The 14,663-nt window shown below is 47.2% G+C and overlaps 1 protein-coding gene across 1 annotated transcript; it reads left to right on the top strand.

Moving 5' to 3' along the window:
* Positions 1-2: 2 nt before the first annotated feature.
* ITPRIPL2 (ITPRIP like 2) lies at positions 3-4,169 on the top strand (the record flags this gene model as incomplete). Its single annotated transcript, XM_085300622.1, has 1 exon — positions 3-4,169. A coding segment is annotated over one exon (870 nt), but the record flags the coding sequence as incomplete, so codon positions are not given.
* Between the last annotated feature and the right edge of the window lie 10,494 nt (positions 4,170-14,663).

A 14,663-nucleotide genomic window follows, 5' to 3' on the forward strand; every position in this document is an offset into this window, starting at 1 on the left:
CCTTCGCCGAGGGCTTCTGCGCCGAGCTGCAGGGCCGGCGGCTGCTGTCGTCGGCGCTGGTGCTGCGCTGGTTCCAGGGCCACCTGCAGCGCTGCCTGGGCGCCGTGCGCTACCGGCTGCAGGAGCGCTGCCGCGTCCGCCTCACGGCCGGCCCGGGGCGGCCGCCGACGCTGCTGCTCCAGCCGCGCTCCGACCACCTCTGCTGTCACCTCTCCATGGCCGTGCGCCTCATCCCYGCCATCCCCCTGGGCGACTCGCTCTACCTCACGGCGCCGCCTGAGGAGCCCTGCGCCACCCGCCCCGATGCCCTGTGGGGCCTCAACGCTTCGCGGCAGGAGCAGCGACTGCTGAGCTGGCTCAAGGAGCAGGCCCCAGCCTCCTCCTGCCACCTCAAGTGCCTGCAGATCCTCAAGGGGCTGCGCGACCTCCGTGGGCAGCGCCTGGCTGAGCCCTTCTGCTCCCAGTGGGGCCGGGTGCTCTCCTCCTATGTGCTCAAGACAGCCCTCTTCTCACTGCTACTGCGGGGGCCCTTGGAGGCCTGGGATGAGCAGTTCCTGGTGGAGCGGCTGGAGGAGCTCGTAATGTTCCTCAGGGACTGCCTGCGCAAGCAGGTGCTCATGCACCTYTTCCTGGGCAACACCACCTTGCCTGAGGCCCTGGCGCTGCCCCGCTTCCTCAAGGAGGCTGCCCCAGTCAACCTGCTGGCTGCCTTCGACGGGCCAACGCTGGACCTGGCCGCCTGCCTGCTGCTTGACACCTGGAACCAGGCGCCGCGGGTCGTTGCTGCCTGCCGCGGCCCCCGCCACCGGTGGTGGGCGCCCACCCCGTGCCGCCACRCTGCCGAGCCCAGCCTGGAGCTTCAGGGAGAGTGACCGGTGCCGTGAGAATGTGCTCCCGCTGTTTCACTCCTTGTTGGAAGAAAGTCAGAAACGGAAGACCCAGACATGATGAAACGCTCATTCTTAATATTGTTGGTTATTCATGGGAGAATTGTGAAATTTCTGGGAAAATGCACTAGCAGGGAAGCGTTACCTGTGGTTGACCATTTGCAAACACAACGCTGATAGTCTCAAACTGACAAATCTGGAAGTTCATCATAGCTTGTTTGCATTCTCCATTGCAAATTTGACTTTATAATGAGGTTCACTTCTTGYGGTGCAAAATTCGTTTGAGATTTAAAAATCCTGCGAGCACAACAAAACTCCCTCAACGTACCAAGGTATTCTTAAATGAGATGAGCTTTAGCGCATGAGTGTTGATCATGGGTTGAAACACTCAGTTATGTGCTTTAAATTTCCTGTGTAGTGTAGTACATTGTGCTAAGTAGAAGTAGAATATGCATGTTAAGGTAAAATTGAAGTGAGGGATGAAGTTAAACCTCTCTGACAACAGTATGAAGAATCTAGTTTTAAGTTTCTGTGCTGAAATGAAGGTTATACTGAAGGATTGAAATATAGGTAAGAAACAAGTAGCACTTTATTTTCACAAAGGCCTTAATTTTAGGGTAATTGGCTGCACTAAATATTTGCTATAAAAGAGGCATTAGTATTTTGCTAAATTAATGGGATGGTGCTTGAATCATCCTGAGAAAACTTTCTTTAAAGGAAATATTCTGGGGCTCACTTGTTTGTGGGTTCTTGGTTTTGAGATTTTTTTTTTTCAGGCTTTGAGCATTACTTTTTGCTTAGAAATTGCTTTACCTYAAGGACTACAAAGGCCACCAAAAAACTCTTAACAAATTCTATTTGTTCTAGAACAAAGCGTAAACCTAAATCCACATCTCAGTGCTGTGAACTGCTGACGGCACCCTCGTGCCCTCCAGTGAGGGCTTGGTGGGCTTTTTTGGATGGTTTCTAACACATTCTCTGATGGTAGCAGTGTTTTGATCTACAGCAGACCAAATAACCTGATGGCATTTTCTGGCACTGTGCTATAGCAGGTCATTATCTCATTGAGGGGAGTAGGAAGTAAAATATTTCAGGGTACGGCAGAGTTCTTTAGCACTAAGTCATGGTACAGTGGGGCAGTTCTAGGCTACGAGTTCTGGTGTCGTCCTAATATAAGCACCAGCTAAGTAGTTTCCATTTCTTGGGGAAAGAGTCCCTCCCAAAKGGGCTTACGAGGCTCAACAGTGGCAAAATCAGCATATCAGATCCTTGCTTTAAGTTAAAATATTGGGCCACAAGCTCAAATATTTGATGTGTTAAGAGCTTAAATGTGTTGCTCAACTTCCTGAGCATCAATAATTCAGTATATGCCTTATTACCTGCTATACAATGTTCTCAGTGAGCAGTTTAAGTGAAATATAAATTACTAAATGTAACTTCTGGGAGGCTTCAGGATAAGTTCCACTTACTAACATACCTCTCTGTTCCCTGATGTACGTAGACRTACTGGTGTGCTTTATTCACAGGTCTATGCAACAGAGCACAAAGCAAACATTTTCAAAATCTATGGAAGCTTTATAAAAATCTATTTTTCTAAATGGAAACACTCCCCARGCAGATGTCTGCTTACTTCTGTCTGTGTTTTTTTCTTTTCTTCTTTTTTTTAAATAACTGCTTTTGCAGTCATTTCAGGTAATTATAGCCTAGGTCACGCCCTCAAGTTGGGTTATTTTTATATATGAAGCATTGCTTCTTTATACGAATACAAATAGTGTATTTATAGGTGGTATTGATCAAATGTTCTTTGCACTTGGAATTTAAAGTTTAAGGCTAAGTGAGCTACCTTGGTGTTGGTTTTTGTAGTAGACTACAATATGTACTATTTTTGCAGACTTATGTTACTTGGTATCTGAAACAAGACACAGTTCTGCAACCTATGTCATTGAATCTTTTGCCCAAAGAGGGACTAAATGACCAGTCCAAGGTATTGTGGTTGCCAGGAACTCCTGACGAAAACATTTTAGCTGTGAAGTCTGGCTCTGTAATCGCCTCCATCAGCTAGCAGTTTGTTTAAATCTTTGTGCACCTCTTTCTCTAGAAAGTGATCCTTTTTTCTGAAAAGGAATGCAAATATTCGGTATATATGCAGTATTGCTGTAATACATGGAAATCTGTAGTASACTTAGTAAAAACTTTTTTTGTTAAAAGTATAGTAATGCCAGGAAAAATAAAGTCGCATGAAGAAATGCATGGCAAAGAGAAATGTTGGACAATATAAGTAGTTTAGAAAATTAAAGCTGGGCTGAGGAGTGAGAATGTCTGTAAACTTGCAGTGAAGAGACACTGCAAATAAGCCAAAAGACATGAGGTTAAAGTTGGAGGAGATCTATTGAAAGTAAGACTGATTTGGAGTGGAGGGAAAAGGGATTTTTTAGGCATTGTTTTGACAGTGCTTCCAGACTAGTTGTATCTATCTGGGCCAAACTCATGGGCAAAAATTTCAATTTACTAATGGCATAGAATTGGGCCTGTCTTCAGTGTTGGTTCTTGCTCAGCAAGGTATTTGTGGTCATTAGTGATGGGAGAAAATGTATGCGTTTTCTTTAACCTTAGGCTTGGACACACTTCACTGAGGTGAGGAGAACTTCCTGCCAGGGAGGCAATGTGTGTGCAATTGAGGTGAGGTCTGAGGAAACCTTAGAATAACTTGCAGCTCTGGTGTGTACTTGTGAAATTAAGTGTATTTGCTCTATCTGCTATAGAGCAAACATACATGGATGTGATTGACAAAAGGAGCTGGTAAAAGTCGAGTTCTGCTATTATATTCMTCTTAGGCCACAACAAACATGACAGCAGTAGTACCTGTAATGTCCCGGTGCTATTTTAGGGCCTTACCTGCAAGGCACTACATCAAGAACTTGACCTACGTGAGTAATCCCATCTTCCCAACTCAGTGCTACTGCTCATAGAATAAGGTTATGAATGTGTATTTGCAATGTTAAGGTGTTAACTGTTGCACTGTACTGTAAGTTCAGCATGGTTGTCTCTATGTATAATCTGAAGCTCAAATACAGAAGAAAGCAGGTTATTTAGCACTAATGTAGGTTCTTGGTTCTCTTTGACTGCAACCAATTTTTACAAAAAGTTTGTTCAAATGAAGTTGTTTTTATTGAATGCTGGTTGGGGGGGTCACACCTATAATAGGAAAAGTTTACTTACAGTACAAAAATGAATATATATGTGCCTTCTCTCTGTATTAAAAAATACTGTGTATTTCTCAAATACGTCATTATTTCTTATCTAGCTAAGTGTCTCCAAAACATTCCTCCTTTTTCGATTTTGAATCTTTGCAGAGTAATGTAAATTTAAAATGTTTGCTTGCAATGAATGTTCTTGGTACAACTATTTTTTGCTGGTTAATAATCAGACCAAAGATTAAACTAAAGTGTTCAGCTGCTATTTTTTTTTAAGTGTTTATAGGCTTAAAGTGTCAGCCCATTTTAATGAAACGTTTATAAATTCATTTCCTATTTAATATCARAATAGATTTGCACTTTTATTGTTTCCATAAAAAGTTGGTGTTTTTGTTTTAATATTTTACTGTAGTAATAAACAGCTATTTTAAAACATTTGTGTCTCAGGATTTAAGTTCTTTGTTTAACTTTTTTCATTGAATGTTACTGGCAGCCAGGAAATTAYATGATCTCTAGGCTTATATGCTTTTCAGGAGTAGACTGCTGAAGTGGCAGGACCATGGAGATCAGAAAGCCTGCACCTTGGCGCTGCGCAGAGGGATGTGGGAGAAGAGCGAGCAGCGAATGGCTTGTGGAGTCGGTTGTGTTGCTGACGTCTGAAATGGAGCACGTTGGGCTTGGTGGCTGGATTCTGCTGAGAATCAGTTCTTGTCTCCCGGGCTCCAGTTTCATACTGTTGCACAAAATATTTTTCTAGTGCTTAACAAAGAGCTAGGACTTCATTTCACAGGATTTCTGTGAACCTTTCAGCATGGTATGTACAGACATGCATTCGTTCCAAAATGCATCGGTTGCACTTTATTAAATATGAAGAGCTCCCACTGAAGCCAGCAGGAGTTGCGTGGATGGACCAGCACGCTAGCTGTCCTTTATCAGTCTTTGTAAGATGCCAAGCCTATATATTTGCAGCTCGTGCTGATGTTCCCTATTAAAGAATGATATCAGCAAGAGCTCTATATTTTAGTTATTAAATCAAAGCTGTGCTGAAAATAACTACCTGCAGATCTTTCCATGCATCCACCTCTTGCCTTGCAGAGCATAATCTCTGTAAGAGGGGAAACAGCCATTTTAAAAAGCTCTGACAAAGTCCAGCTAGCTAATGGACTTCTTGCTTTCAAAGATTTACAGCATGTTATTTTTTAGTGTCAGCACTCCAAGTTATTGAAGTCAGAGCAGAGGAACGGTATTTAGATCTTCACCTCGTTAATAAAAATAATCTCATACTAATGGCTTCCTTTAAAAGCAGTAACTGTCCTCTAGTCTCCATTCATTCCCTSCTGTGAAATACTTCTGTCTGAATCCTGAATTTCTTTTCAGCCAAAAATCATTAGGAAAACATAGGATTTTCCTTTCAGGATAAATCTTTTCTTAACAAAAAGTTAACTAGCCTAAGGACTTGCATGCTTGAAGCCTCTTTGCATCCAACTCATTGGATAAATTGTTTAAAATCTTTCTGTCCCTGTGCAAATACTTCCCTTGTAATGCAGCCAAGGTTAGTAGTAAATTGCTGATTAAGTGCTGCTAATGCAAGTTAAAGCTAACTGGAGGAGAGAGGACTTCTATTTGTGCATCCAATTTTCGTAAGATTCAAAAAGAATTCGGACAGAAGAAACTTGCTTTTTGGGCTGTTTTATTTCCTGTGTCACCTCTTTAAATGCTTGCCTGCTGAATCTTCCCCGGGGTGAGTGAAATTCTAACGGTGATATTTGAGTTGCTGGTGGGAAAGCGGCCAGGCCCGTTCTGCTTCGGCCGATCGCACGGGGAAGCTGGCTGTCAAAGCGCGGCAAGGAAACGGGACTCTCTTAAGCGTGTGGATTCACCTTTAATGCCTACTGATGCTTCAGAGCCGTGTTCCCAACGCTCTTGAGGTTTTTGGGTAGCACACACCTCTCAAATAAGCGAGGGCAAGGAGGGCTGAATGTAGACAGATCTGCCTGTAAATTACCCTACATCTCGGATTTCTCAAATGTATTGTGTGCCTAACTAAGAGACTGCCTATGCTCTYGTGCATGCCTATGGTATCCCACTTTAAATATGCAACCAAGAATTGACACGTTAGTAACTTCTTTTTAAGAGATTCAAAGTATCATGATATTAAATCAGTACTAGGGCTGTAGAGGTAAAATATATTCTGTTTGCATCTGTATGACAGTCTGCTGGTATTCAAATAATGATTTGCACACAAAGCTCTCAAAGCATTTGAAACGTGCATCAAAATGTTGTGTCAAAATCTAAGTTAAAGAGGCTTTACTTTTTTCCCCTTAAAGGATAGGAAAACTGACCCAGAAAGTAACTGGCTATTCAGAGTCTTATGAAAATTTGTATACTCAAGTTGCAGGCCTCCTCCGTGGGCTTCTGTCCCTGCCGCAAAGAGCCTCAGTGATAATCTGGGTGTGATAAGCCCAGGGGTAGGGAGGCGTTACGCTGCGAAGGTCACCAGCTATCAAGTTAAAGATGGCAAGTTACCCTTGTGTCGGATTCCCAGCCAAGAGAGTGGAGGGGCTGCTCCGAAGAGCCCTCCTGTGCCGATGCAAACCCCTGGCCGTAGGAAACGCAGGAGGAACTGCAGCAAAATTGGATAAGACCAATCACTTCCCCGCTTCTATTTCAGAACATTGCTTTCCTGTTTTGAGCAGGGGAGAAGAGAAATTCGGAGCTGTGTTCGCTTGCAAAGCAGTGAGGCTGCTAGCCACATCGCAGAGGAGAGTGATGGAGACGGCAGCTCTTGACTCTTAGGTACAATGTTTTGTTTTGTTTGAAATTAAGATGCTGAAATAGTGTTTTTATCTTGGGAGGGAGTTCACAAGAACTGTGTACTAGTATGTCTCGTGTGCTATCCCAGATGCTAGTCTAGGATCACTGTTTTTTAAAGGCAACTACCAGTCAAGACTTAGGCCCTTCAGCTAGGTTTATGCCTGCTGAAAACCACTTTTGGTTTCCTAATTCCTGTTGGCATGGCATAGGTAGACATTCAACTTCCTGTGCAAGTAAAGTGCTGGAGCAGAGCTACAGAGGAAATGAGTCATTCCTCTATTTCTGGTGTAAGAGGCTTCTCTGTGCTGTACAATACGCTCAGGAATATCTTCTTATGGATTCTTGGAAATTCTGCTCCTAGGAGCACATTTAAGCATATAAGCATTGGTGTATTCACAGGCCCACTACTAGATTTTAAAGAGGTTAGGAGGACTCGGCTGCTATCGCGTGGTGTTTCCCCGGGTGCGCCGTCAGGCAGCTGGTGTTGCAGGCAGCTTTCAGTGCTGTGCTTGCCTGCTGGCAGCCCGGCTGCCGACTCCGAGATGGCTGCAGCGGGGCATTTTGTTAGCCCATCCTCTGGGCCTGTCATTTTCAGTGTCTTATGCTCCTGGAGGTTTGTGTAAGTGGACTTGGAAAAGGGAAAAATGAGAAACTCACTAGTGGTAAGGATTCTGAGTCATGGGCACTTCTCCAAAAAATATTTCTGTGCCGAGGCTGGAAGCATTTTCCCAGAAGCTCTCGGAGCTCAGTCTACCAGAAGTGATCAAAGTCTACCAAAACTAATTAAATTGCCTATTTAAAAAAAAAAAGAAAGAAAAAGAAAAGAGAGAGACAACAAAGAGGAAACAGTAGTAGAACCTGATGGGCTAAAGAAACCCTTTCTCCCCTTTTATTTCAGTGTGGTGTTTCCCAGAGCGCTGCAGCCACCCTTTAACCTGGCTTCCGGCAAGACTGCTGGTCTAAGGGGCATCATGCACGTGGCAGAACACTAGCTGAGAGGGCAGCACCATCCCTCCATCTTCATCTCCTTGCTGCTGCCCTCGTAGGCAGCTGGCTAAATAAAGTGGGTCAGGTTGGTATTCAATTCTAACGTGTGCTGTGAGGAACGCGGCAGTTCTTGGTGCAGCTTTGTCAAATTACAGGTCGTCTGTGTTTTCAAACCTTGCAGCACTCCAACACGTCTAGGAACAAAGTCTTGGACAAAGCTTTTGTGTATGCTGAAGAATAAGGTTGAGTTTATTCTGGAAGTCTGCTTATGCCTTTGCTCCTTGAGTGGTGGCCTGCCCTTAAAGTGCCAAGATCCTCTGTGGGCCTGTCCTGCCTGGGAGAGCACACGTCACCAGAGCGGCGCTGCTAGCCCCTGGTGTGGAGCCCTCGTGTTTTACTTCTGCCCCTTGAAGTGTTCATGCTTTCTGTAGAAAGAAGTGACCGATGTTGGAAGGAGGGAGGCCGGTAAGGACAGGCGCTGACCTGTGTGGTTTGCTCCTGGGAAGCGCTCGCGGTGCTTCGGGAAGCGGCGCTGCTGCTCAGAGCAGTGCTGCCTGCCTCAGCGCCGCYGCCGTGAGCTGCGGCTCTGGAGCTCGTCTCGCTACAGAAGCATTTTAAATTTGCCTCTTAAAATGGTTCTCATTACTCAGAAACATTTACGTGGGGCACATAAAGAGCTTTCAGCACTCCTTGGGGAAGAGCTGTTGTTGTCCTCCAAAATGATCCCCTTGTTAAGTGGCAGTTAGGAGCTGGTTATGATGAGGTGCTTTGGGATAAAATTATACACAGCTTAGAGCCCCGGGAGCCACAGCAGAAGCACCCAAGCRCATCAGGCCGGGGCAGAAGGGGCAGGAAAGGGAAGAGCAGGGAAAGCGRCAGCTATGCTGGAGGCAGCGCATCGCCGAGCGCTGATAGCTGGGCTGGCAGCCGTGGAGCTGGCCCGCGCCACAAAGCCGCCGCGTTCCCGAGAGCCCTCTCTCCGTGATTTGCACACACTTCTCCAGCCACAGGTTTCTAGGTTTGCCGCTTTCATGGGAAAAGRCTGTGGTTTGAGCTCTGCTTTCTGCCTTCTGAACTGTCCCTGGGTACAAGCGTTTTTCTCCCTCCTCTGAAAGTGCTGGCAGCCGGAGGGCTATGGCAGCTCCGCCTGACACGGCTATGTGTCAGCGTGAAGTTCATCCCCGTGGCCGATAAAGGCCATGACAATGAGACTTGCAAACTGAAGAGCTCTGGGAGCACAGCAGTTTGTTTGACAGTCACTGGAGCATCTGTTGGTGAAGTATGTAGATATTTTACTTGAATAAAAGTTCTTGTCCTCATTGGTTAACAAAGACAACTGCCCTGTTGCTCAGGGAAAAAAGAAATCTTCCCCGGCAGCATCACTTATCACCGCACGTTACTGGGCACTACAACACGGGAGGAGAAAGGCAGCATGGCACTGCCCGTTGCGGGGAGGAAAACTGAGGCTGGAAGCGCTGTGCTGTCTAACCTATGAACACCGCTTCCTTCAGCCCAGGCCCGGGTGTGAACTTCCCGCAGCAGAGAGAAGTGTTACGATCCAGATGTTTGCAGCCCCTGCAGACCTGTGGCTATCAGGCTGGCTCGGCCCGTGTGGAAGACAGCTTTGGCTTCCAAGTGCCGGTCTGGATCTGAAGGGCAGAGAGCACAGGGTGCTCGGCTGTGCGGCCRTCTCTGCTTCTGTTCCTGCCTAGGAAAGAGATTCTGCATAAGCAGGAAATCCTAATTCAGCGATGACTTGGCTCATTGCTCTTGGTTCCACTTCCTGGATTTGCAACCGCCTCCGCTGCTGAGATAACGTCCTAGGGAAAACTGGATCCCGCGGGGTAAGCTCACTGAACTGGGAAGTAAGGAAAAAGAAGGATTTCAACAGTAGAAACAGACGAAACTGAGGTCCCTATGAACTAGAAATATTCAGCAATTCTATACATTTCATGCATATGGATCTGCAGTGCATTAGAATACAAATTACCCCTTTAACCCACCAAATTTAGTTCTGCTATATGATATAGTATTTTGCCCATCTGCTTAATGAGATGGAAAAAAACAGATGTAATAGTCTCTGCTGGTGTGACAGGATGATAGTAAAAGGAGGTTTTTATATTAAAAACAGTCTTACCCTTTTGAACCTGTTCAGTGCTGAGGTAGACCTAGGCATTGGTTTTGCAGATGATGATTTGGTATTTGCAACTGAATGATTTTAGACTCATCTCTGAAACTGCTCCTTTGCAGCTCAGAAGCTGCTTTTGTTGCTGTTGATTTTGTTTTTTTCCGAAGTCTTTAGGCATATTGTTTTTGTGTGCGTGTCATACTTAACAATTAAAAGTTTTTCCCTTAACAGTCATATTTAAATGCTCTTGAATAACTTTTGCTACATTTTACAGCTGCAGGATCCTGGAGCTCAGTTAAAAAGCCTGGCTGATTTAGTTGAAGAAAGTGTGTTCACCACATCTGGTTCTGCATTAACTAACATCTTGTTGGAAAGGATAAAACTGTAGATGCCAATTCCTTCCCACCTCTTTTTATTTTTTTAATKTTCATGTGACTAGAAAAGAAATACTTAAGATTGTGACCTTGTAAATTATTGTGAATTAAATAGTAAATGCCTTTGCACGCAGTTATTTTAACAGCTTATGGGGGATGAGACTATTTGTCTAAAATAAGTCATGAACAAGTTTGTAACGTAATTAAATCTCTGAACATTTATTTTATGATTATAACTGCAAGGACTCAAAGACATGACATTATGTGTGACTGTCCTGATCTATAAAACAGAAGACACCCCATAGACTGTAAGCCTGGCGCTGAAGATGCAGCTTGGGCGCCCTGGGCTCTGCTGCTCGCCTGCTCGGCCATCCCTGCCCGCGTCCTGCTGCTTCCCCCAACCCAGCCCGGCCCGCGCATTTGCAACTCCAGCCGGTAGGAACAACTCGCTAATCCTTGTCTCTCTGGCCTGCTGGGAAATGGGGATGGTCCTCTCTGCTTCAGAGACTGGTGTTGCTGGTTTCTTGATCCTTAGATGAAAAAAGAAAAATACTGTGCAAGAAGTTTTCTATAAAAATAGAGCTTGCTTCTCCAGGAATTTGCTTCAGTGGGGACTGTAAGATGTTCTCTCTCTAATGATTTATATTGTAAAAATAGCTCTGTCCTATGTCTGCTAACAGTCAGAAACATGAGCCTAGAAAAGAAATTTCGCAGCTAACTCYTCAACCCTTACAGCTTGAGCAAACCGACTGTAAACAAAATGAGTTATAAAGGCAACTGAAAGCCTGACCTTCCCTATAAATACAATGGTCTCTCCTCTGAAGTCTGAAAATACTGAGGGCTTTTCCGCCTGACCGGGACGGCGCCTGATTCAGGCTTTCCTGGCCAAACGTCCTAGGGTTGAGTCCTAGGGCGGAGTAGTGCCGCAGCACGCTCTCCTCCCGACAGCATCTCTGCACCGCAGCATCCACGCTGGGGTGCGTGACCTTAAATCCATATTTACGCGTATGGCTCGGCAGTCACTGTSCGTCTCCCACGCTGGCAGCCGACTATGCCTGGCGCGGCCGTGCCCGTGCAGGGCGCGCGTGCRGCCGCCCAGAGCCCGTCTGCCATTGCCAAAATGCAGTTGTTGCACCRGCAGCGAACAGACCCACCCGCGGAGAGGCTTAGCGCGAGCAGGAAGCGACATTCGAGAGCCTAAGAGGTGGTGTGTGTTTCCTTGGAGGCTGCGTGCCCTTTGGCTGTGCCTTTTAACTCTGTTTACTATAGAAATAGCTTCAGCCCATCATGGTGCGTCATTCAGCTCCCTGCCAGAGTGTGTGTGCAGAGGGCACGCCAGGGGAAGAACGTAGCTGTTACTCTTACAGTGTATGCAAGGACCTTATGAATTACATTAAGCAACGAGGATCTCAGCATTTTAGATCAAGTTTAACCACTTTATCTGGAGACTKAAGAATGTGCTTTTACTGATATTGCCAATTAGGGAGCTGCTAGGTGGGCTGTTAATACCCTGCCGCAGTGCCAGGGACAGGGATCAGCAGAGGCAGGATCGTTGGTAGCAGAAGCGCTTTTGAGGGCAAGTTGGCCAGTCCCAGGCAGCCGGGAGCAGCTGGCTTCTTTGCCCCAGGCGTCAGTGGGACCAAAGGGAGATTTTGGGAGTAGAGGGCACCCAGCCAAAAAGGAGCAACAGCTTAGGAAAATTATGGGGAAGGAGGAGGGGAAGGGAATGAAATAGGGAGCCTGGTTGGCTACTGGAAGTCACAAGCCTGGGAAATCGTCTCTTGGCTTGCAAACTGTGGATGTTCACAGGCRTGCAAGGGCTGGTGGACTGATTTAGATGCTGTTGAGACCAAAGCCTGGATGACCCATGGAGAGGGGTCGCACCCCTGTCCCCTCCTGTCACTAGATGGCAGACTGGTTGTCTGTCACGTCAGCCCTGGTCCTGTTGGAAACTGCAGCACGCAGCTGGGCACAAAGGCAAGCAAACAGTGGTTGCTGGTGTCCAGTTCAGCCTGCAGAGTAGATCTGCTTCTCGGAGGTTGGCTTGGACCTTCAAACAGGAGCAGTGAGTCATTCACCCACTTYTCGCTCCCTGCTGGCTGCGCACCCTTGGTCTCCCAGCGTACTGCTCGCTGGTACCATTCTGCCCGCCGCCCTGAGCTTTCCGGGTCCCATCATGGGCTTGCCTGCGCCGGGGCAACCACCAAGGCGCTGAAAGGCCTGAAAAACCACYGAGGGAAATGGTGTTTCTGGGAAAGCTGCAAGGAGATGAAGGCGTTAGGAAAGGAGGTTCTGGCGGAGCTGCTGGTGAGCGGCGCCAGTTGTCCCATGTCACCGAGGGGCACTGGCCTCTGCGGGCTGCCCACAGCGGAGGGGAAGCACTGGCGGGAATGACTTGCCATTTATAAAAGCACTCAGAGATAAAAAAGCTTATTTTTAGGCAGTGTGGTAGCCGGCTATTCCAGCAGGGTCAAGTGATGCCGATAAGGACTTGGCACATGAACAGTGGAGTAAGACATCTCATCTTATCTCRCCCGGCCACTTTTCTCCTCGCTTTCCCAAACCCTTGCAGCAGAAAGTGCTGTCAATTGCTCTGGAGGGACTTGAACGAAACCCTTTGAAGTTGTCATCAGATTTCTTTCCTTCCCTTCCCATCTCCACTTTCACAAAGTGGTGCTCTCCTCCGGTGAGGCGAGAAGCAYGCACACAAATGTGTTATTTTTAATATGTTTCAGCCTGACACCGATTCGTCTGCGAAGCTGCCGAACTGCCTGGCTCTGCTGCAGGTCAATTTTGCTGCTGGTGGTACCGACTCACGTGCATCTGCCAGCGGTAGTCGGTGTTACTCCCAGTGTGCATCAATACAAGCAAGAGTAGAAACCTACCTTAAAACACACATGCCACCAAAGCTCTGCTAATTATGCCGTTTCCTGTGCTGAAATGTTGCCTTTGCAAGCCTGGCCATCTGCAGCGCAGGCCGCCCGCGTGGGAAGCGGGGCGCGTGCAGCGCCTGCGCCGCAGAGCGCAGCCAAAGGTCACGCTGCCGTCACGTCAACCGGCTCTGCTCGCTGTGCCTGCGGGAGGAGCCAGCCCAGTCGAAGCATCAGCCATATGCAGATTGGAAATTAGATTTTACAATAACCACCTGTCTGCTGCACAGAATCCATCACGTTTGCGGCGTTCGAGCTGTGTCTGCCTATTGGATGTGTTTGTTGAGAGAATTTAATCTAAAAGCCTTCAAGCAACAGTGTAAGAGGCTCCTAAATACATGTTTATGCATGAGCATGTAATGGAAACACATCAATCTCATGGCTTTGTGCTACCGTCTGCTACCAGAGCGCATGAAGTCATTCCACATTAAAAAAAAATCAATAGCAGCACTGAACCTCCCCCTATAAACTTAACTCTTTTGCTCTTCTTTTGGGGTTCATAGTGCTTGTCTGTGCTCTCAGAAGGGCCTTCTGCCTCAGTAGGAAGAGCATCCATCCTCTGGACTTGCCAGAGATGCCCCAGGGATCTCCTGTGGGCATGGGGGAGACAGCATTGGATCTGCCTTTCCCTGTCCTACAGGTTTTGAAGGAGCAAGGCATAACGTGTACACAGTGCTGTGTGCCACGGTTACTGCGACCCGCAGCACCCTGGCTTCAAGGAGTCAGAAACCTCTGCCTTAAAGATCCAAGCTTTTCTCCGTTATGTTGCAACACGAAGAAAGTCCAGGCGTTCACTCCTTGCAAGCTGCATTACAGTGGTGCCGAGTCGAGATGAGAGGAGCAACGGCATTCAAAGACAGGCTGATGTTTTAAACACCGGGACTTGGAAAGAAGCTCACTGTGGAGCTGAAAAGGAAGACCAAAAAATTGATGAACAACTTGCACCACAGTGTAATCATGTGCTCAAAACTGCCTGAAACAACTAAGTCCTACTTTTTTCTCTTCTTTCTTGCTATCTGCACTGTGGCGGTTATTTTTCTAAAGCCGTAGCTGCCTTCCCCGGGGAAAAAGAGAATGTGTTTGTAAGTTAAAAAAAACCCTTCCCACGGAAGTCAGTGGGAGTTTTTGGGTGAATTCAGTGAGAACTTAAACGGGTCGTTAAACGAGCTCGGAAGCAGAAGGCTCTCCAACCCCCCCCCCGGACGCCCGCTCGTGCCCCGGGGCGCGGCAGTGGCCGGAGTCCCGACGCCGCCAGCGTTCAAACCCGCGACTCGCCCGCCCCAGGGCAGCGGGGGCCGCGCCGCGCCGCGCCGCGCCGCGGGGAAGCGCCCCGCACCACGCGGACCGCG

This window comes from Rhea americana, unplaced genomic scaffold (assembly GCF_003343005.1).
Source record: "Rhea americana isolate MKP2758 unplaced genomic scaffold, rheAme1 scaffold_10, whole genome shotgun sequence".
Lineage (NCBI taxonomy): Eukaryota > Metazoa > Chordata > Aves > Rheiformes > Rheidae > Rhea > Rhea americana.